This window comes from Neophocaena asiaeorientalis, unplaced genomic scaffold, assembly GCF_003031525.2.
Source record: "Neophocaena asiaeorientalis asiaeorientalis breed wild unplaced genomic scaffold, Neophocaena_asiaeorientalis_V1.1 scaffold132, whole genome shotgun sequence".
Lineage (NCBI taxonomy): Eukaryota > Metazoa > Chordata > Mammalia > Artiodactyla > Phocoenidae > Neophocaena > Neophocaena asiaeorientalis.
The window spans coordinates 2,244,342-2,267,132 of record NW_020173393.1 but is presented as its reverse complement, the minus strand read 5'-3'; the positions used below and the strand labels follow the sequence as shown (position 1 = coordinate 2,267,132).

The 22,791-nt window shown below is 48.5% G+C and overlaps 1 protein-coding gene across 2 annotated transcripts; it reads right to left on the bottom strand.

The window, feature by feature from the left end:
- Nucleotides 1-1,423: 1,423 nt before the first annotated feature.
- On the bottom strand, nt 1,424-22,791 carry TOMM34 (translocase of outer mitochondrial membrane 34). Of its 2 annotated transcripts, none has more exons than XM_024746791.1 (7): nt 22,535-22,791; nt 17,538-17,637; nt 16,270-16,422; nt 13,201-13,430; nt 8,091-8,238; nt 2,589-2,715; nt 1,424-2,345 (listed from the first exon to the last, which is right to left on the bottom strand). In XM_024746791.1, exons 1-7 carry the CDS (start codon nt 22,659-22,661, stop codon nt 2,241-2,243), a joined length of 990 nt encoding a protein of 329 aa, XP_024602559.1. In that variant the 5' UTR covers nt 22,662-22,791; the 3' UTR covers nt 1,424-2,240. The 2 variants fall into 2 exon arrangements, with proteins under 2 accessions (XP_024602559.1, XP_024602560.1); XM_024746792.1 differs by having other exon boundaries at nt 13,201-13,370.

The following is a 22,791-nucleotide window of genomic DNA, read 5'->3' as shown; positions in this document are numbered from 1 at the left end:
TTGTGCATTAAAAATGCTGCAAACTCCGTCTTGTCTCTCAGGAGGCCTTCTTGTGTCAGAGGGAGGTGGGCAGAGCAAAGGGTAGCCTTGACTGGGCTGGGGCTTTGGCTGTAAGAAACAGGAACAGAAACCCAAAGGCGCGCTGCGCTAACGCACACAGAGGGCGTGTAAACCGTGCACCAGACAGAGCAGAGCTGCCAGGAACTGAGCAGGACGACCTGTAAGGGCCCCAGAGGAGCAGCCGCCACCCACCAACCGTGCGGCGGGGGGCTAAGCGGTTGTCACACAGCACTGAAGCTGCTGGTGCCCACGTGTGCACGGGAGTTCTGGGTACCCGGCCCAAGCAGCCTGCAGGGCAGGGTCCTCTGGAAGCAGTAACCGCTTCTTTGTTCTGGGCCGGCCGGCTAAGGCGTTGTGTCACAACTCCACTCTTGTAGAAAGGCTTTCGGTTACCTTCCCAGGTTATGCTGGTCTACCTACCTCCTATGTTTTCATGAGGAAATCAAGCTGCTTGCCTTGCGGACCTCAGGAAGAGAAAGTCAGTCTGTTGTGACTAGACGGCACCTCTAAACCTGCCTAAAACCGGGTGAGTGTCATGCCTGCTTGCAAGGCAGCAAGAAAAGGGGGTGCAGCTGCTCGCTTTGAAATGGTCCCCAGGCCAGGCCCGTGGAGTTTCTGTGACTCTAAAATCTGCTTCAGCCTGGAGGTCTGGTTGCTCAGAGACTCGGCCCTTGGAGAGGGCGGAAGCAGCGTGCTAACAGCTGAATGTTGCCCAGAACCGAATGGGATGGGGGAGCAAAGGGACAATACGAACCCTGTCTGCCCGGCTTTCTGGAGTCAAACTTCTCCATTAAGAAAGATGAAAACAATTAAAAAAAAAAAAAAAAAAGATGAAAACAATTTAAGCTAAGACACAGTCCAGGCAGGCAGGGGAGGCGCCCCCAGCCTCACCCATACCACACTTTGTGAGGCTGAATGGCACTTCCTGGCCCTGTCCTCCCAGCAGAGGCCTTCCCCAGTGCTGTTCCGTCTGCTTGGATTGCTCTTCCCTCCCCTCTTCTCCTGCTGTGATCCCCACATTAGAACTTAATTCAGACTTGACTTCCTCAGGGACCGCTTTTCCTCCACGGGGTCAAACCTCCCTAGTTGAGGAACGTGTTGCGACCACTCCTTCAGAACACTTAAGCCAGCCACAGTGTCACTCTCGTGTGATTAACTTCCTGCGTCCCGTGGGACAGTCAGCCCTCCGAGAGCAGGGACCGTGTCTATTTACTCACCGCTGTTTCCCCAGCACTATACGTAGGGCCTGGCCCATGCAGACATTCCAGTAAATCTGATCAAAGAATGGATGAGTGCTCCATAAGCAGTCTTTTTTTAAATTATTGCAAAGTTCCGAAATGAACCAAAACTGAAAAAGCATAAATGAAAGTACAACAGACATTTATGTAGAAAACGTTAATGCAGTAGCTTCAACACAGGGTTCAACAGAATCAGTCAGTTCAGTTCAGATTAACGTCAACATATTACAAGGAACTAAGAAGCCTCGAGGGGTCCCTGCCCCGGACGGAAGGACACTGACTTTCCAGGAGGCCTTTCTCCCTGTCTCGCCTTCCGAAGTGGCAGCCACACCTTCTGGTTCTTGAAACAGCTCAGGCGCCTCCACGCAGGGGGCGGCAGCACAGAGCCACAGATAAAGCCGGCCGAGGGCCAGGTCCTGCATCCCCACCAAAGGAGGGCTCGGCCAAAAGGCACTGGGGCTTAGAACACAGAGCGCCGTGCCAAGGACCGGGCAGGGACAGCAGCGCTGGAGAGCAGCTCAACGGGCTGCTTTGGGTGTAGGCGGGTCAGGGCTTCGCGGTGCCCCCCACGCCCCAGCCCAGGTTGCTCAGGTGGACCACGGTGAGGGTGCCTGGTGACGCCGGAAGGGCAACTCGCTCTGGAGCGTGCTGGGCAGAGACAGAGCCGAGAGCTTTGCCTGTGAGGACCTGTCTGTGTGACCCGCTCGCTGTCTGCAGCACAGGGAGTTCGGAACAGGGAGAGACCTTTCCAACAAAACGTCTTGTTTTTGACTACACCGAGCTTAATGCGAACAGGCAAGTCCTCTTGAGGGGTGGGAGGCCACCACATCTCTGAGGGACAGAGGAGGGTGCTTCGGAGCTTGCTCTGGGGCATGCCGGGTCCCGGGAGCAGGCACGGAGGAAGGTGGTCAGGCGGAGGTGTCCTGCTGCCCCTCTGGGTTTTCAGTTTAAGCTCTGGTTAACCTCCTGCCGCAGCTTCTGTGCGGGACCGTTCCTGGGCTCAATCTGCAGGAGGTTGTTGATGTCCGCAAAGCTGGCTTTATAGTCCTGAGAGGAGAGAGAGGGTGTGGGGATGGAGCCCTGGCCCAGGGAGACCAGGCGGGGGTGGGGACCGCTGCTAAGCCCGCAGAGGGTTTCTGCACCCCAGCCTGGAGGCCTGCCCGGAGCACCCGGGCCCCTGGACGAGAAGGCACGTGGCAGGTACGCTTCACCTTAGCCGTGCTCTGGAAGTGCCAGCACAGGCACAACTGGCTGGAGCCCTGTTGGTGCCTCCGGCCAGAACCTCTTTACCTTGAGTGCCTTGTAGGCTTGAGCCCGTCTGTAAAACGCCTTCACGTTCTTTCCGTCCAGCCTGAGGGCTTCCGTGCAGTCCTTCACGGCCTCCTTGTACTGCTTCAGCACCAGATGGCACAGCGCCCTGAGGGGAAAGAGTGGGCCACGCAGCGGCCTGAGGAGCGCCCTGCAGCTCCCCGAACGCACCGTGCTGGGTGCTTCCTACCTCCCTCAGTCCTCACAGCCACCCAGCCCCCTTCTGCAGAGGTGACTGGCTCAGAGGGTTGAAGGGACGCGCCAAGCTTCCACCACTACAGAGGGGCAGAGCTGGGACTCAACCCGGGCTCGAACGACCCGAGATCCTGACCGTGTTCGGTGCTATTGTTCTCTCCGCCTCACACTCCCACACTGTACTCTTCCAAGCTATAAAAGGCTTCCCGAAACGCTCCCCTTGATAAAAAATTATCTACCTCAAGAAAAAAAACAAACACCAGGCTCTAAGTAAATAGCAGGCATGCTGACATGTTAGGGGTGAAATGTAAAGATGTCTACAACTTACGCATCAAAGATGATAAAGTGGATCAATAGATGGCTATAGTGACAAAGCAAATACAACAATATTCTTTTTAACTGAAGCGTACTTGATTTTATAACAATGTTTATGAATTTAACTGGGAAGTATATGGGTGTTCAATACATAATTCATTCAACTTACATTTTGAAAATTTTCACATTCTGCATCAACTGGGCGGGGGGAAAGTATATATTTGTATCTCTCTCATTCAATTTTAGTCCTTTCCCCCAAAGATAATCACTAAAAACAAAACAGATATCCATTCCCCCTCACTTTTTAATGGATACATAGTATTCACTTGTATGTACCATAATTTATTTTACTAATTCCTTATCAGTAGACATTTTCCACTGTTTCCAGTTTATAAATAAACAATGCTACCATGAACATCCTTGCGCATAAATCTTAGACGCCTATTAGGAGCGACTGCTGCATCAAAAGGTACATACATTTAAATTTTTTATTATTACCAAATTGCTCTCCAAAAACCAGCTGACCCTCGAGGAACAGGGGTTTGAACCGCGCACGTCCACTTATATGCAGATTTTTTTCAGTAACAAATTCTAGAGTATTACACCATCCGCATTTGGTGGACTCCATGGATGCAGCAGAACCGCAGATACGAGAGGACGACTGTAAAGTATGCTGAGATTTTTTGACTGCAAGGAGGGTCAGTGCCCCCAACAGCCGCCTTGTTCAAGGGTCAAGTGTACTTAAGAACAGTTACTAACAGAGACTATTTTCCTGCAACTGTACCAACCCTGGGTCTCAACCTTTAACTTCTGCCAATATGGAAGAAAACAGCATCTGTTTTAATGTAGTTGCTTTAAATATAGGTAAAGCTGAGTGTCTTTACATAAGATTTTTAAATCTTATGAAATAAAATTTATCCAACTTCTTTTAATGACTTCTGTGGGTCCCCCTCCACTACCACCAAATACCTTCCCCACTGCAAGATAATTAACCCACACACTGTTCTAGAACTTAATGGTTTTACTTTTTACATTTAAAACTGTGATCCACTTAGAATTTATTTTAAAATAAGGAGTGAGGGTAGGGATTCGGGTTCCTTTTGAACTCTCTCCAGCCAACCCAACACCATTTATTGGATAATTCCTCTTTTTCCCACACTTTATCATATCTAAATTCTCTGACGCTGTTATTCTTTTCCTGACAAATTATGGAATTATTACCTAGAATGTAAAAAAATTCTAGTATTTTCACTGAGATTGCATGGAACTTATAAATCAACTTAGAAAAAGCTTCTCCTTGTAACAATTTAAAAGCAGGCACAAATTCTGTGGCATTCTTCCCATTGAAGAGGTCCTATGTTCTTTCCTCTTGAATGTAGGCAGGTTCTGTGATTGTTCTGACCAACAGAGTACAGAGGAACGTATGAGTCCCAGTGGTAGGCTACAGAGGTCTTGTAGCGTCAGCCTGTTCTCTGGGAACACTTGCTCTTGGAGCCTTTAGCTGCTATGCAAGAAGCCAACTACCCTGAGGCCACCATGCTGTGAGGACGCTCAAGCCAGCATATGTGACAGGGCTGCCAGGAGAGAAGAAAAAAGGCTCCGGCTTGCTCTATCAGTTCCATTCTCCAGCCATTTCAATCATCCCAGCCCTGGTGCCAGATACGCAGGAGAAGCGTTTAGATGACTCCAGTCCCAGCTACCATCTTGTTGACCCTGAATGACAGACCCGGAGTAAGAACTGCCCTTTCTGAATTCCTGGCTCACGAGTCATGAGCAAAATAAAACAGCTGTTGTCAGCCACTAAGTTTCAGAATAGTCGTCCCTGATCTAAATCTGAACATAGAAGAATTCTAAGGAAACTAAAGTGTTCTCTCAATGGACTCTGGTAATTTAAAGAATTAACCAAATTTCTGGGAAGTAGAGGAACCACAGTATAAGCATTAGGTACTATTTGGTGACTTCCGAATATAAATGTTGCACTGAAAATAACATGTGAACTCCAAAGATTATATTCAAGATGTGAAAAACGCATAACTTTGGCCTATAAAATAAACACCCTTGGCTTTTGGGAAACAGAATGATTTTGCATCCAATCAGAAGGGTTTTCATTATGAAGGAGACAAGACAAGTGAGTGAAAGGGAACTCAGGCTTTGGAGTAGAAACACCTGACTTAAATCACAGCTCCACCATGCATTAGTTGTTTCACTTTATGATCATTTAATTCTAAAATTAAATGATCTGGGACCATGACCTAACCTGAAGGACTAACCTGAAGGACTGCTGTGAGTACTAAATGAGACTCTTCGGAGGTCCATTCAGGGCCTGGCAAATTGTAGGTGCCAAGTACCTGACAGTGATATCCACTCAGGGATCAACTGTACAGACAGAACCGGAGCCTAAGATGATGCACTGGTCCATACAGGTGCATATGTATGAAGTGGAGCATTAAAATGTCGTCCAGGATGTGGTATATTCCGCCACAATGGATAGGAAATTGATCTGTATAAAGTTTTCAGTCTTCTAAATTAAATTTATACAATCAATGTAATTACATTCAGTCTTCTAAATTAAAGTTATACAATCAATGTAATTACAATGTAATTACAACCAAAAGCCCAACAAGATACAATTTGGAATTTATCACAGTGAACCTAAGGTTTAGCTAGAAGATCAAAGCTGGGGAAATAGCCAAGGATACTCTGATTAAGAAGATTAAAGAAAAGACCAGCCCTACAAGATATATTGCAAAGCAATAGTAATTAACAGTGTGGCACAGACGTATTTGCATGAAAATCAGTATTTAAATAAAATCAGTGTTTAAATGAAACACTGTCCTGAATGTGGTAAAAATCCAGGAAAATGGGTTAATAGAGGTCTCCAGCAACATGAGGTAATAAGCAAGGCCAGAGAGCCCACAGAAAGAGGAGTTAGAAGATGATGCTGGACTTCCCTGGTGGTGCAGTGGTTAAGAATCTGCCTGTCAACGCAGGGGACACAGGTTCGAGCCCTGGTTCAGGAAGATCCCACATGCCGCGGAGCAACTAAGCCCACGCGCCACAACTACTGAGCCCACGTGCCACAACTACTGAAGCCCGTGTGCCTAGAGCCCATGCTCTGCAACAAGAGAAGCCACCGCAATGAGAAGCCTGCGCACCGCAACGAAGAGTAGCTCCCGCTCGCCGAAACTAGAGAAAGCCCGCGCGCAGCAACGAAGACCCAACACAGCCAAAAATAAATAAATTAAAAAAAAGAAAAAAAAGGTGCTGCTGCACAAACATGAACAAAGGGGCTGCAGCCCTTTTTCCCGAGTTAGCCTGGCTGACTGAGGCACCTGGGTCCAATTGGCCAGTAAAACCACAGATCCAAAATGCCAAAATCCATGCTTTAAAACTAAAAGTTCCCTTTTCAACTCATTTGGCAGCAAAACCTGACCTGAACTTACATGAGGCTGCTTAGTCTTTCTTTACACCATTCCACGTGATCCTGGAATTTCCGTATGTTTCACTGCAGAAACACTTAACGATTAACTTCTGCGAGATGCCCAGACCCTGCTGGAGTGTTATGTGACTCGGCATATGCACTATGATACCTTCCTAAAATCGGAAACACATTTTATCCCAAGAATTTTGGGTAAGGAACGGTGAGCCTATAGGAGACCCAAGATTTCTGAAATAAAGAGTAATGTTGGGAAGGAGAAACAGACTCACAAGATTTATTAGCGACTTATAACAAATGTTTGGATCAGATCTGGTCCCTTGCTGAATGTTTCAAGCTTCTGACAGTAAAACTAACAGATCTCACTGGAGCCAGGTTCCAATTCTGTCTCCGCCATTTACCAGCTGGGTGAGCTGAGGAAAAGCCCTTCCTGCTCTGAGCCTTGGTTTTCTTAACATTAAAACAAGATGAGCATCTACTACCAATACCTTTGAGGGCTACTGCTGAGCAGGGACTCCTACACAATAAAGAGACAGTACCCTGCCTCCCAGGCTCTCACTGTTGGTGGAAAGAATCACCGACCACTGGCAGCAGCTCAGGGCGCAGGCCCTTCTATAGCGCCGCAAGTCCAACCCCTCAGGCTAGACTGGACCCTCCTCTCTTGCTCAGGCCAGGCAATAGTTAATCCATACCCTGGGTTCTGCCCTGGTGCTCGCAGACAGACAGTGCCGAAACTTCTAACCAGAGGGTCTTGGAGAAGCCCACGGGGTGAGAGTTGGGGAAGGTGCAGAGGCTCTGATACTTGTGTTGGGGGTGTGTTTGCATAGCAAGCCCATAGCTTTTACTCACGTCCTATGTGTTTCTGGTTAATGAAAATCTGGGGGGTGGGGGGGCGAACAAAGCCCAGGCTCCCCTTGGGCACCCCTCAGTTTCTGCCCTTTAAGAGAGTGAGTGCCACTGGCAACGCCCACAGGCATACCTCGTTTTACTGTGCTTCGCAGATATTTTGCAGATATCAAAACTGAAGATTTGTGGCAACCCTGCATCGAGCAAGTCTACTGGCACCATTTTTCCAGCAGCATTTGTTCACTTTGTCTGTTTCCCATGTTGATAATTCTCACAATACCTCAAACTTTTTCATTATGATTGTACTCGTTACAGTGATCTGTGATGATCAGTGATCTCTGACGTTACTACTACGACTTGCTCACATGATGACTGGCAATTTTTAGCAATAAAGTATGGTTAAATTAAGGTACGTACGTCGTTTTTTAGACATAATGCTATTGCACATTTAACGGACTACAGTATAATGTAAACGTAACTTTTAGATGCACAGGGAAACCCCAAAACTCGTGTGACTCGAGTTATTGCGATATCTGCTTTACTGTGGTGGTCTGGAACTGACCCTGCGATATCTCCGAGGTATGCCTGTACTGACTAAATGCTGGGATGCAGAGCCCATCACAGTCTAAGAGAAGACTACGGGAGAATGTTCGGTGTCCTGAGATCTCCCAGGCCAGCCGCGTGGAAGGTACCTGTTGCTGTACGTGGCGGATTCCAAGTTACTAAACCAGAGGCTCTCATTGTACTTCTCAATCGCTTGCTTATGGTTCCCCTTCTTTACAAGCTCATTGCCTTCCTCCTTCAGAACTCTGGCTCTCTCCACATCCCCAGCAGAAGGCACTAGATACAAATTCAGAAGAGGAAAAAACCATGGAGCAGGTGCCCAGCTGAGCTCCAGGAGATCTCTTGGGCAGCGTCTCTTCTAAGCCGTCTACAACGCTCTCTCCCCAGAGCGTTCCTGCACTGTGTAAAGCATCCTGCCTGAGTAATGAGACCCCCGATCAGTGGCTTCTGGGATATTAAACAGTTTTTCCTTTGGAAGAGATCGGGACTCCTGATATAAACATACTTTTACACACACAATGATAAATACACAATAAAAAGTAACCCAGGTTCTGGCCTCAGCACTGCCACTCAGTAGCTGAAGTCCTGTGTGACCTACCTAATGCTTCTGGACCTCAATTTGCTCGCCAATACATTGGGGGCAACATCTACTCCACACAGGGCTACTGTTAGGATGAAATGTGAGAAAACAGGAGAAAGTGCAGAGCACCCTATAAACTTAAAGTAGGAGAATGAGTGAGAAAGTATTTAAATAAACAAGCATCTGGTAAAAATGGGTGAAGATCCTGCACTTCCAGAAAAGGGCAGAGGTATCTGCTACTCCTCAGTTGTTTTGGTCTGAGCCTGTGAGTGTTCTCCCCAACTCGACACCTGCAGCTGTGCCCCAGCCTTCGGGGTGGCGGGGTGGGGAGAGGGAGAAAGGGAGAAAAAGAGAGAACAAGGTGAAATGCCTGCTGCTCCACCTGGCCCTGGGGCCCTCCACTGCACCGCCCCAGTTAATTATTCCAGCCCCAGCTCCCATATAACCTGCTTTTTCAATTTTTAAAAGCTATCTTTATAAAATACTCAATACTTATGACAAGGGTAAGGTTTTAGGAATAAAACTAATACCCTTGAGCTCATCCCTCACCTTAAGAAACAACATTTACTAAGACCTTTGAAATCCTGTGAGCCTCTCCCACAATCAACCCACCCCGGGAGGAAACCATCGTCCCCAATTCCGTGCACACCAACCCCCCCGTTTTCTTGGTTAGTTTAACTATATATACAATTGTATCTATAAACTACTTATTGTTTACGTTGCTTTGGAACTTCACATAAAGGAATACATAATTCTATGTATTCTTTTCCCCTCAAAATTATATTCCTGAGATTCATCTGTGTGGATGCATACCTGTAACTGCTTCATTCATTCTCACTGCTGCAATGCAACTGATTTATCTGTTCTACTGTTTATGGAGACTTGGGTTATTTTGCTTTTCGCTCTTACCAAATTTTTTTAATTAAAAAAAATACATATATTTATTTATTTATTTTTGGCTGCGTTGGGTCTTCGTTGCTGCGTGGGCTTTCTCTAGTTGCGGCGAGCAGGGGGGCTACTCTTCGTTGCGGTGCGCGGGCTTCTCTTGTTGCAGAGCACAGGCTCCAGGCACGCAGGCTTCAGTAGTTGTGGAACGCGAGCTCACTAGTTGTGGCTCACCGGCTCTAGAGTGCAGGCTCAGTAGTTGTGAGGCACGGGCTTAGTTGCTCCGCGGCATGTGAGATCTTCCCGGACCAGGGCTCGAACCCGTGTCCCCTGCATTGGCAGGAGGATCCTTAACCACCGCGCCACCAGGGAAGTCCCTCTTACCGCATCTCTGCTCTGAACGTCCTTGTACATGTCTCCTTGTGCACACGTGCACGAGTTTCTCTAGAAGCAGAGCCAGTGGGTTGCAATGCGCACACACCCTCAGCTTCACCTCGGCTCTGCAACACACCCCACGCTGCCCCATGCTTGTGCCTGCTAGCCACCAGCGATGCCCCACCACTTCATTCTCTCACTCCTTCCACTGCCTCTGCCAAAAACCCCCTTCCCTTCGCGCCTGAAGAGCTCACCCTTTCAGGCCCAGCTCAACCTGTCACCTCCAGGAGCCTTTCCCCAGCTCTCCCAAGCACAGTGATGGCAGTTCCCAATTTGAATTCCTCAAACATTAGCGACTCTAAAGCACCTGTTCTTCCTCCTGTATTTTATTATTATTTTTTAAAATTTATTGAGATACAATTTATCTACCATAAAATTCACCATTTTAAAGTGTACAAATCACTGATTTTAGTGTATTCCCAAAGTTATGCAACCATTACCACTACCTAATCCCAGAACATTTTCATCACCTCCAAAAGAAACCCCATACCCATTAGCAGTCCCTCCCATTCCCCTGCCCCCATCCTCGGTAACCACCAATCTACTTTCCGTCTTTGCTACTGTGGACATTTCATCTAAACGGAATCATACAATATGTGCTCTTTTGTGACTTCTTTCACTTCACATGGTGTGTTCAGGGTTCATCTGTGTTGTACCATGTATCAGCATCTCCTTCCTTTTTATGGCCAAATGATGTTGCACTGTGTGGATATACCACATTTTGTTTATCATCATCTGCGGGACATTTGGGTTGTTTCCACTTTTGGGCTGCTGTGAATAATGATGCTGTGAACATCTGTGGACAAGCTTTTATGTGAACGTGTGTTCGATTCTCTAGGAGTGGGACCGCCGTTGCGTAGCTCTTAAGTGTATGTTCGTTTTAATGCATCTCATGTGAAGCCCTTTACACACATAAAGCTTTCAGCCCCGGCTTGGGACTTGAGTGAGCAGATAGGAACCTATCTCACCAACAACACATGGTGGGGTCCAAGTCAGCTGGAAAGCCCAGCCAGAGTCCCACTAGCAATTCTTTTTCCTCTCTCCCGTGCCGAGAGGCTCGATGGCTTCTTCAATTCAAGATGCTGTGTATTTGATAACAATTCAGAGGGCTGGGGTAGGGGAAGTGGTGGCAGGAAAGTTTCTTTTGACACTGATTGTAAGATACCTCCTGATTTTAAAAAGTTAAATTGTTTGGGGGAGGGGAGAGGGATTATTGCATTTTTAGACTTGGGGAGATTAGTCTTACATTTAAAGGTTACCCCCAGAGGCCAACCCAGCATTTTTATAGAGGAGGAAAAGGAGGGATGGCTCCACAGCTTAGACAACAGTGCAGGCCAACCCATACTGCTGCGGCTGCAGTGAGAAGGGGTGTAGACACAGAAGTAGCAGGCAAGGCTGGGCATCTCTGATGTGGCCTCCGGGGGCAGCCCGTGGAGAGAAAGGTTACTCTGTGCTCCATCAGACACTAAGCAATAGGGATCTGTTCCTTAAATCTCCACACCATGGTGTCACAGGAAAGGCTGAGGAGCTCCAAGGGGCAGAGCCCAGAGAACTCTGGACTCCAAGCCCAACCCTGTTCCTTCCATAATGCCATGTATCACTTCACCTCCCTGGGCCTTGGTTTCCCGATCCGTGCAGTCAGGAGAGTGACCCCTCCCCTGCCTGAGTCACTCTGTCATTCTCAGGACCAAACAAAACGAGTTAATAGGGAGGTGAGCATTCTTTAAAATGACGGGCACGTGGGTGATGCTGTGTCATGGCCTGCATTCACTTAAGCTCGTTGATCTATTCGTGCCACAGATACTAATAAACACCTGGTTCTAGTTCAACCTCAACTACCTCTTAAGGTAGCCACCGCTACATTTTTATTACCGCCTGTACACTTTGTTTATCTGAGTCACTCTAATCTCAGAAGAAGCTCCTTAGGCTTCCCTCCTAGTACTCATGCCTCCTACTCCCTGCCCAATACTCACGCCTTCCTGAAACCTGGGTCTTTACGGTGGTCTCCTTCTCGGGACTGTTTCGACGCATTAATGTTTTGGCCTTCCTCCTGTCTTTTAAATTGCTCTGTTTATGCGTCTCAGTCTCTCACCGGGCCGAGAGCTTCCCGAGGGCCTCTCTGGGCCACACTGCTCAGCACAGGGCCTGGGACACACCCGGCTGTGACTCCAACAAAAGAGTGAAGTAAATGGTAGGTGCACTGAAGGCGTCGAGTTCATTAGCGCCCCACTTTCTCGTTCTAGGGAGGGAATTCTCCCCACGGCCAGATAGGTTTCCTCCTGGGAAGGGGAACGACTCCTGCCCCCCTGTACGCCAGATGCAAGCCTCCAGCCCCGCCTCCTCTGCACCTCCCATCCTCAATACCTCACTTGCTGGGCTGGGAGGACTCCCCTGGAGCATTATTAAGAGTTTCCAGTTGCCCCTGCCTGGAGAAGGGCCTCTTGTTTTTATAGAGCTGAGGTGGACAGTCTCCTGTTTGGGGCTACCTGGCTTTGATCTCCTGTCTCTTACTCATCCTCCTCCAGGGACTCATACAGTGTGTGCGTTCCTCTAGCTATGGAGGTGGAGCAGATGGCACAGAGCCGAGCTCATCACAAAATCTCAAGCCCTGGTCACAGTGACTAGTGTAGGGAATGGCCTGTGACCACATAAGGCCAAAATGAATTAAGAAAAGAGGAGCTTAGGGATTTGGGGGAAAGAAACCCTCTCTTAGGTAGCTATCAGAAAAAGAACTCTTTCTCTCCCTCTGGGTCATGAGGCATGGCACATGGATGCGAGTCAGTGAACTGCTACAGCTATTGTACTACTTTGGAGGGAAGACTGCCTGCAGACAAAGACGATACACATTAGAGAAGAGCGCAGACAGAAGTGCAGAGAAATGGAGCCAGAGTCTGATGAGGTAGTGAGCTGCTGGAGCAAGCCACGCCTGAACCTGAACTCCAGGCCTTTCAGTTATATGGGCCAATAAATTCTCTTTATTATTTTTACCACATGAAGTTTTTCTGTTCTTTCAACCAAAAACATCCTACATGATACATCCAAATGCTGCCGGAGGAATGAGAAGGGAACTAACACCGGATACCCGTGCGCCAGGCTGGGAGCTCAACGAGCCTCACATCGCCTAATCCCTACACCTGTGGGGTAGGCGTTCTCATCGCCCACTGTAGAGCTGAGGAGACAATCTCTAGGAGGTTAAGCCCTTTTTGTTTTGTTTTTTACTTTGTTTATAGGATTTTAAAAAGAACTCATCTTACACGAGGCCAATTTTTACAGGATTACTCTAAAGAAAGTGGCTCTGGGGAGACTGGACTCTCTCTGGGCAGGAAGTCACAGCTTACCTCTGCTCTTTGTCGCTGTGGCTTCTTTGGATTTGCTTTTAGCTGTCTCTTTGCGGTATCCCGAAGGCGAACACTCCCACCTCTTCTGAGCGGAAACGGGCACCAAGGGGACAGAGGGCAGCTTCTGGCGCCACTCGGGCCCAAAGGAGTCCATAAGAGCTCTGGTCATTCTGGAAAGGCAGGCAGGATCGCAGAGAGGGTTCCAGCTGGGTCGGGAAGATATTCCTCCCCTCGTAAGCCCAAAGGAGGTATATGAGAGCCAGTTATCATCTGCTCCTGGTTTGAACCATCTCTTTGTACCCTTCTGACTCGCAGCAGGAAAGGAACAGGAGCCTGCCACCATATACGTCTTCTCAGGTCGGCCACCACGACACTCCCTCCCTGCCTGGCCCTCGCTTGTCACACTACGTTAACTTCAAAGGGATGATCTGGTGCTTGCTAAGGTAATTAAACCTGACCCCCAAGGGACCATGCATGCCCCAAGAACCACACATTTTATATTTTCTTAATGAATCTATTACAAGGCCATGCAAAAACCTGACATTTGATTAACGCTCAGAGACTTTTTTAAAAATGCAAATCTTACGTCATTCAAATTTTAAAATCTTTCAGTGGTTCCCATTTCACTAGGCTGGCAGGGCCTGAGGCCTGGTGCCCTCCCACCCCTCCGTTTTTATCGTGTGCCACACTGCCTCTTGATCCTCACGCTCAAGCCTTTGCATGTGCTCTCCCCTCCCCCCAGAAGAATCTCCTCCACTTCCCATTCCCCACTCCCACCTTCTAGGCTCAGCGACCATGCTGGTTTCGTTAACTGATCTCCAGCACCTGCCACATTACCTGGCACCCACGAAGGCCCATTAAGTAGGTGCTGAGTGAGTACATGAAGCTGACTGTAACTTCTGCTCCTACAACAATGTTCCTGTGTTACTAGAATGAAGAGCTCACAGACTGGTATCACTACATACTCAGGGGCTCTAAGCCCCCAAAGCTGTTTTTCTGATCGGCCCAGCTGCTTCAAAACTCTACCCTCCTCCACTGTGCTCCCTAACCGTCCTCCTTGGAGTTCCTCACACCCTAAACACAAACCTACCTGCACGGGCACACGACAATTCCTATTTCTCTCCCATCAAAACAGAAGAGCTGACAGGGCCAATCCCTCCACCTCGGCTCGGGATCCATCCTTCCCCACCTCTCTTGGGCCGCACCGCCCTCTCCCACACCTGCATCCTATCTCTCTACCGACCCCAACGCTCAGCAGCTAGCCCCCTCCTCCCGGACAGACCCCTGACACAGCAGCTACACCGCTCTGCCCCTTCCCAGCCAGGCTCCTTAAGCCCACTGCCATTTGGCTTCGGATCCCATTGAACTGCTTCCATCAGAATCACCAGTGATTTCATTCCTAAACCCTGAGTCTACGTAAGCTCATCGAAACACCTGATCCGAATGACGTCGTCATCCCCTGAAACGCTCCTGCCTCCGTGATGCTAAATGCTCTGGTGTCCTCCTCCCACTCCTGCTGCTGTTCCTCTGTGCGTCCCTCAAATGCTGGATTCCTCAAACTCCATCCTCTTCCCCCACACACTTGCTGTGGTGCTCTGTTTTTTTCCCACAACCTCAAGCCGCCTCCATGCTGATGACCTTCAGATCTCTATGTTCGGCCCGTATTTTTCCTCCTTTGCTCCGAATGCATGTAAATGCCCAGCCGGCTTCTTGCTTCTCTGGTCTCCGCCCCACAGTCACCTCCAACTCAGGGTGTCAACCACCTGGACGCCTCCTCTCTTCTTCCCTTCCCCCCACCCTCCAACCTCCAACACTTGTTGAAATACCACCTGAATGTCCCCTGGATTGGTCCCACCGTTCTCTATCCACCATCTCTCCTGGATTACTGCCCGCCCCATTCCTATTCTGTTCTCCTTCATGGTCGACACAGCGGGCAGCCACTCAGCTTTTCTCAAATCTGCTCATGTTGCCCCCCTGCTACAGACCCTTTCACGATGCCTCACTGTGTCTGGATTAAATCCAAGCCCCTGGACACAAGGCCCTGTGTGATCTGGCCTCACCATCCTTCCTGAGCCGAGCTGCTCGCATGCAGCAGTGGACTTCCCGCAATCCCTCTAACGCCTCCTACTCACCCACCTCACACACGCTGCCCGTGCTCCTTGCTGGCCCCTGGCCCAGAGCACTATTCATCTCTCTGTCTCAGCTCACCTTCTCTGGAAAGCCCTCTCTGGACTCCCCCTGGCTGTTAGGCGCCTTCTACCACAGCACTCATCACACGGCAGGTTTGCCTATGACTGACTGCCATCCTCCTGGAGACCAGGAGCTCTATTAGGGCAGGAAGAGGTATGGCTCAGTCATCAGCCCAGGCCCTAGCGCAAAGTCTGGTACATAAGTGGCAGATTTTGTTGAATGACAGAGACTAAGAGGAAGCAGAGAGAAAACAAGTCAAGCCAGAAAGGATGCACTAAACAGATACCATGGAGTCCTGTTCAGGGTTTCTGTTAGTGTGGTGTCTGGCTTTCTAACAGACCATGCAAAGAGGGGAAACATGACCAGTTACCCAAATGAGGGCATCAGTACAGAAGACCAGAAAGACATTTCACCGGACGGGCCTTGTGAAGGGGTCACAGTACAATATACTGAACCATATCCACAAACAACAGCCCTACAGCCTGGGGTGACAGCTGCTTGTTCTGTGTCTTACTCTCCCCACTCTAGTTAGCTCTTTGGAGCAAGTGGGGTCCATCTTTTTTGTATCGGTATTCCCCACTGAACCCGGCTTAAACAGAGCTCAATTAAGTACGACTGTGTGAACGCATTTGAGCATCTAGGCAAAAAAAAACACACAAAAAACCCCAAGACCCCACAACTCAGTAATTCTGACCCCTTAAGAACCTGCTAAAATACAACAGCGGAGACTGTCCTTCCACACTTTCTGCACATGCTCATTACGAGTTTCTACGGCTAGCCCAAAGGGATCCTCCCAGAAGACGACCAAAGCAATGGTTCCAAGCTAATCAGGGAGGACAGGACGTCTCAGAGAGACTGACCACAGTGGCCCGGGCTCACCTGCTGCTGCCTTCCAAGGCTGACGTCACACTGTCATCAATCTGCAGTACGGTCAGGTAGTCCATGTAGGCCAGGGTGTACTTCTCCAGAGCCTCGTAGGCTGACGCTCGCCGCAGCAGGGGCTTCATGCCAAAGGGGACCAAGGCCAGCGCTCTAGGACAGGAGGCAGAAATGTCATCGGGCTGCCGAGTCACCAGGGCTCCCCACCGCAGTTCCTTCCAGATAGGGCGTCTGCAGCACTCAGTACGCGGGAGGTCATTTCTGACAAGACAATGCTAGACGGTGAAGTCTTAGAAGAGGGACTTTTCAACTTAGACTGAAGTGGAGTAGGGAAAGAGGGCAGAGAACCACTACTGTTGTGAAATGTGTGCGCGTGTGCATCGATTTTCATAGCTGCAATCCCCCGAAATCAAGAATAAGTGTCTTGTAGCTTTCATGCTTCTATGTTTCTATAGGGCGTGGCCAAGTGGGAATAACAAACAGGCTTTGGAGTCAGATGGAGCAGTGTCTGAATTCCACCTCTGCCACTAACCATGTGACCCCAGGCAAATCACTCTACAGCCTCAATCCTCCACAATCCAGTTCTAGCCTGGGAAGGATGGCTGACTTACCCCCCAGAGTGCTTATGAGCGCTCCACGAAGGAAACTAGCACAGGGCCTGGTAAAATCAACTGAGCACAGGCTCCACGAGCACGCTCACCCTTCTCCTCCTCTCCCACCTATCACCAGGGCATGAATCTAAGGCAATGTCACACGATATCAGACCTGAGAACACATTAAGGTACATGTGCTAGTTTAGCGATGACCATGAAGGCAATCTCAGATTGGCTTGAAGAAGAAAGTATGAAAAACTGTTTAATGTCCTCTACACCTGGTCATTGCTTACTTCTTTCGAGGTTATCTATTAAGCTCCATCCCTCTTTCTTTCTCTCCCTCCCTCCCTCTCTCACCCACATCCACCCCAGAAAGAAACCTGAGCAAGCCAGTCACTAGTCTGCAACTCTACCTCATTCCCAGGTCCCAGATCTCACAAAGCCTTAAAGGCCGACCTCTAACTGCCCACCCTACTCCTTTCAGCAGCAGAGCTGAGGCTCCAAAGACACAAGTCAGGGGCCACAAGGACCAAAGACAGCTTCCTATTCTCAGTGACCTGCTGACACTTAGTGACAGCTCCTAATATCTGCCGCAGAGGTAACCTGGTGGGACCAGAGAAGCCCAGCCTCCCCTCCCGAGCCCCCAGCACCCCAAAGTCAGCCCTGCCCGCTCACGAAGTGCAGTCCTTGATGCAGTCTATGCAGTTCCCGTCCTTCAGGTGGCATGCTGCTCGGTTGGAGTAGAGAACGCTTTCTTTTTCTGGGTCTGAAGAACCTGCCCAAGTGGAAGCAGAAAGTGAACTATTAACAGGCTGGGAAACGGATGCCTCAGGATATCAGGAGTGCATCCACACCCTGCGCTCTCTGGGCTTTAGTAAAGGGCAGCAGAGATGACTGTGACACAATCAGGCTTGGTGGTCTGATGGGCTGGCAAGTCTGGCAAGGGAGTGAGAACACCCAGCTTCCTGCCATTCACAGGGAATCAAGCATCTGCTCATTCACTCAGCCCAGCACTGAACGTGGTACCAGGCCAAAGATCAAAATGAAATAGCTCAAAGAAATCTATGCTGTAACTACCTGGTGTGTGTGTGTGTGTGTGTGTGTGTGTGTGTGTGTGTGTGTGTACATGCACGCTGTAACTACCTGGTGTGTGTGTGTGTGTGTGTGTGTGTGTAAATCCATGTTGTAACTACCTGGTGTGTGTGTGTGTGTGTGTGTGTGTGTAAATCCATGTTGTAACTACCTGGGGTGTGTGTGTGTGTGTAAATCCATGCTGTAACTACCTGGTGTGTGTGTGTGTAAATCCATGTTGTAACTACCTGGGGTGTGTGTGTGTGTATACATGTATGTAAAACCTGGTGTGTGTGTGTAAATCTATGTTGTAACTACCGGGTGTGTGTGTGTAAATCTATGTTGTAACTACCGGGTGTGTGTGTGTAAATCCATGTTGTAACTACCTGGTGTGTGTGTGTAAATCCATGTTGTAACTACCTGCGGTGTGTGTGTGTGTGTTAATTTTAGTACAAGAAGCGTGTAAATCCAATAAAGAAGAAAGAGACGAAAATGTCATAAATGCTATGATAAATGGACCGAACAAGTGTTATGGGGACACAAAAAACTAATTCTACCTTCTCAGAGAGTACTTTGCCAAGTCCTCTGGGTCTGGCAGGACTACAGAGAACTTAATCAGCGGAAGGGCTCAAGCTATGCCATGGGGAAGAAATCATTACTGCCTTTCCCTAAAGGCAGTCCTTATCCTTAGGAATCTCAGAAAGCTCAAGTCCTTTACTGTGGCCACAAGGATTTTCATCTTTAAAAATAATTTTTCAACCACTTCATACCCACTAGCATGAGTCATAATGAAAACAAATAAGAAGTGGAAACTGTCAAGTGTTGACCCAGTGATTCCGATCCCAGGCATATACCCAGAACAACAGAAAACAAGCTCTCCTTTGAAAATTGTGAAACATACGGAAACCAGTATAACAGATAGTGGATATTCATCACTAAACTCAGCATACAATCTATTTGTTTCCACCTTTTTGTTTTTGATACGACTAAAGCTCCACTCATCCCCACCCTTTTCCCTTTGCCCCCTTCCCAGTCCCCCAGAGGTTGGCATAATCCTGAACTTGGTATGTCACATTCTCATGTATGTCTATCTTTATTACATAGGTATTCACAGACAAGACACAATATCACTTTCTTTTTTTTTGGCCATGCCGCACGGCATACGGGATCTTAGTTCCCCGACCAGGGCTCAAACCCTCACCCAGTGCAGTGGAAGCACAGAGTCTTAACCACTGGACCGCCAGTGAAGTCCACTTCCTTTTAAAGCTTTCCCTAAGTGGCATCATATTGCCTCTCCTGCAGCTTGCCTTTTTCGCTAAGTATCATGTTACCATATTGATGCATGATCTCTTTCATTCAATACCAAATATAATAAAATTATCTTCTTTTTTCTCTTATTTTTGCCAGGCCCTGAGTGAGATAGCAAAGTACAGAGATAAGCAAAATACATCCTTGCCCTTAAGAAGCAAGCAGAAGTATTCAAAACTTGCAATCCATCTCAAGTTACCAGAGCACGGTTGCTCAGAAAACAGCAGTGGTGTGGTGGAAAGGGCATCAGAACCTACAATCCAGCCTGTGATCCTGCACAAGTCATTCAATCCCCCTGATCACATGTGCTCACCTATCGGATGAAGGTATCATTTCACAGACTTGCTGGAAGGGTTTGTTGTATTAGGTTGCTCCCTGCTCTCAAGATCAGGGAAACTGATCAGAGAAATCAAGGGACTTGCCCATAAATTACCTAGAAAATCAGTAGCAGGATCAGAACCAAATTCTGGTCCCCTGCTGAATCCAGACATCAGGCCACCTCTTCTTGGGGCCCAGAATAAATCCATACAAAAAGACAAGTTTTTCCAGGCCAGCTGGGGTAGGATGAAAGAAGAAGGCAGAAATATCAATACCTCACATTCCTCAACAACTTTATTAAGTTGAGATGAAAAGCTGGGCCTACAGAGAAGTGTTCTAGAAAAAAAGATGGGGCAGTGGGGCAAAAGAGTGGCTTGAAACTGCAAAAATTCAAACAAAAAAGACTGGAACTTAGAGAGGATTTGGAAAAAAGTCTAGCAAAATGATTAAAAACTTGGACTTGGGAATCGGAGAGACCCATATTCAAATTCTGCCTCTGACATGTCTTCACGGTGTCAGCCCAGAAGAGGCAATGTAACTCTTCTGGATCCCTCACCTATAAAGCGTCTTACCCATAAGTTAGTATGAAGATAAAAAGGGGTAATGTCGGGCTTCCCTGGTGGTGCAGTGGTTGAGAGTCCGCCTGCCGATGCAGGGGACGCGGGTTCATGCCCCGGTCTGGGAGGATCCCACGTGCCGCGAAGCACCTGGGCCCATGAGCCATGGCCGCTGAGCCTGCGCGTCCGGAGCCTGTGGTCCAAAACGGGAGAGGCCACAATGGTGAGAGGCCCGCGTACCAAAAAAAAAAAAAAAAAAAAAAAGGGGGTAATGTCTATAATGTCTAGCAAGTACTCAACAAATGCTAGCCAAGGAAATGAGAAAGAGGAGGAAGGCAAAGGGAAAGAGGTACCAACGAGGGGCTGAAAGGGGTTCCAATGAGGCTCTGGGACAAGACATTCTGGAGAGGCTTTGGGCAAAAGGCTGTTGTTGGCTGAAATGAGCCAGAGGCTGGGAGAACTGGTAACAAAAGGTTACTCCTCTGTTGAAAATTCTCCAGTAGCTTCCCATCAGGGAATAAAACCCAAACTCCTTACCATGAACTGCTATGTAAAATGCCTACACAATAAGGTTCTTTCTCTGTAACTGACCAAGTCTTACTACTTCCTCCACTGGCTCCCTGTGCTTTGGCTCCTGGAACACACCCGCTGATTCTGTCTGGGGCCTTTGAAATTACGGTTCCTTCAACCTGGAATGCTCGGCACCCAAGACTTTGTGCAGTTGGCTTCTTCTCACCATTCAGATATCACCCCAAATGTCACTTCTGCAAAGAAGTTGTCTTCGACCTCCCATTCTTCATAAAGGAGCTCCCCAGTCAAACCTATCACAGCATCACATCTGTCTTCTTCAATAGCCCTGATCATTATTGCACAGTTGTTGTTTGCTATTTACTAGCTTAAGATCACACCTGTGGCTCCCTCACCAACAAGGATGTATCACCCTTGAGAGCAAGGACCTTCTCCATCTTATTATACACTCATTACGTACAGGTGCTGAACAAATGTTAATTTAAGTAAAGACTGACCCGTTGAGGAGAATGAGAGTTGCCTCAGGGATTAGAATGAGGCCTAAATATCAGAATGGGGTCCAATAGGACAATTAAAAAGCAGGCAGCTCACACACCTATCAGGATGGCCACTATCGAAAGAACAGAAAATAAGATGTGTTGGTAAGGATGCTGAGAACTTGGAATCATTGTGCCCTGCTGGTGGGAATGTAAAATGGTACAGCTATTATGGAAAACAGTATGGAGGTTCCCTGCCCCCTCAGATTAAAAATACAATTACTATCTGATCCAGCAATCCCACTTCTGGGTATGTATGCAAAAGAATTCAAAGCAGGGCCTCGGAGATATCTGCACATTCATGTTCATCATAGCCAAGAGGTGGAAGCAATTCAAAGGTCCATTAACAGATGAATGGATAAAGACAATGTGGTATATCCACACAATGGAATATTATGCAGCCTTAAAAAGAACGAAAGCCTGTCACATGCTACAACACAGATTATAATGTCATAGAGATTATTCAGTCACAAAAGACAAATACTGTATTATTCCACTCGTTTGAAGTACCTAAAGCAGTCAAAATCATTGACATGGAAAGCAGAAAGGTGGATACCAAGGGCTGGGGGGAGAGGAGGAATTAGTGTTCCGTGGGTACAGAGTTTCAGTGTTGCAAGATGAAAAAGTTCCAGAGATTTGTTGCACAACGACGTGAATATACTTAACTCTACTGAACTCTACACTTACAAATGGTTAAGATGGTAAATTTAATGTTTTTTTAACCACTGTAAAAAATGATAAAACATCTATTAATATGGAAATATGTTCCTGTTATGTCATTAAGTAAAAAAGAACCAGGAGGTCTTCCCTGGTGGGGCAGTGGTTAAGAATCCGCCTGCCAATGCAGGGAACATGGGTTCGAGCCCTGGCCGGGAAGATCCCACATGCCACAGAGCTACTAAGCTTGTGTGCCACAACTACTGAGCCTGCAAGCCACAACTATTGAAGCCCGCGCTCCGCGACAAGAGAAGCCACCGCAATGAGAAGCCCGGGCACCACAACCAAGAGTAGCCCCCGCTCGCTGCAACTAGAGAAAAGACGGCACGCGGCAACATAGCCAAAACTAAATAAATACATTTAAAAAAAATCCACACAGACACAAAGAACCAGTAATAAAACCATGTTACAATAATAATAAAAGTGGAAAGAAAGGCTAAGGAAGTTTCTCGTAGGATGCCCAAGCTGGGGGAAGGGGAAGGAATGGGCGGGTGGTGGGAGGGCCTGGTTGGCCAGTCGGCCTCGGGGTAAGGAAGCCCTAGGCCGACAGGGCCAGAGCGACGTCTGGGTAGCTGGGGTCGGGGGAGACAAGAGGGAGAAGGAAGCCTGGCGGCGAAATGGGGGGCCGGGGTCGCACCTTGCGCCTGCAGCATCCGTAGCGCGCGGCTGTAGAGTGTGGCGGCCTCGGCGAACTGGCCATTGCGGAAGCTCAGGTTGCCGGCGGCGCGGAGCTCCTCCACAGAGTCTGGAAGTTTGGGGGCCATCCTGGCGCCGGACCGGTAAACTGGGGGGTGGCCCCGATTCCCGGCGCCGAGGCGTGCCCAACCGCGTCTGGGCGGAAGCACCGGCTGCGAGTATTTGGGTGCAACGGCTACCCTGGCGGGGAGAGGGCGG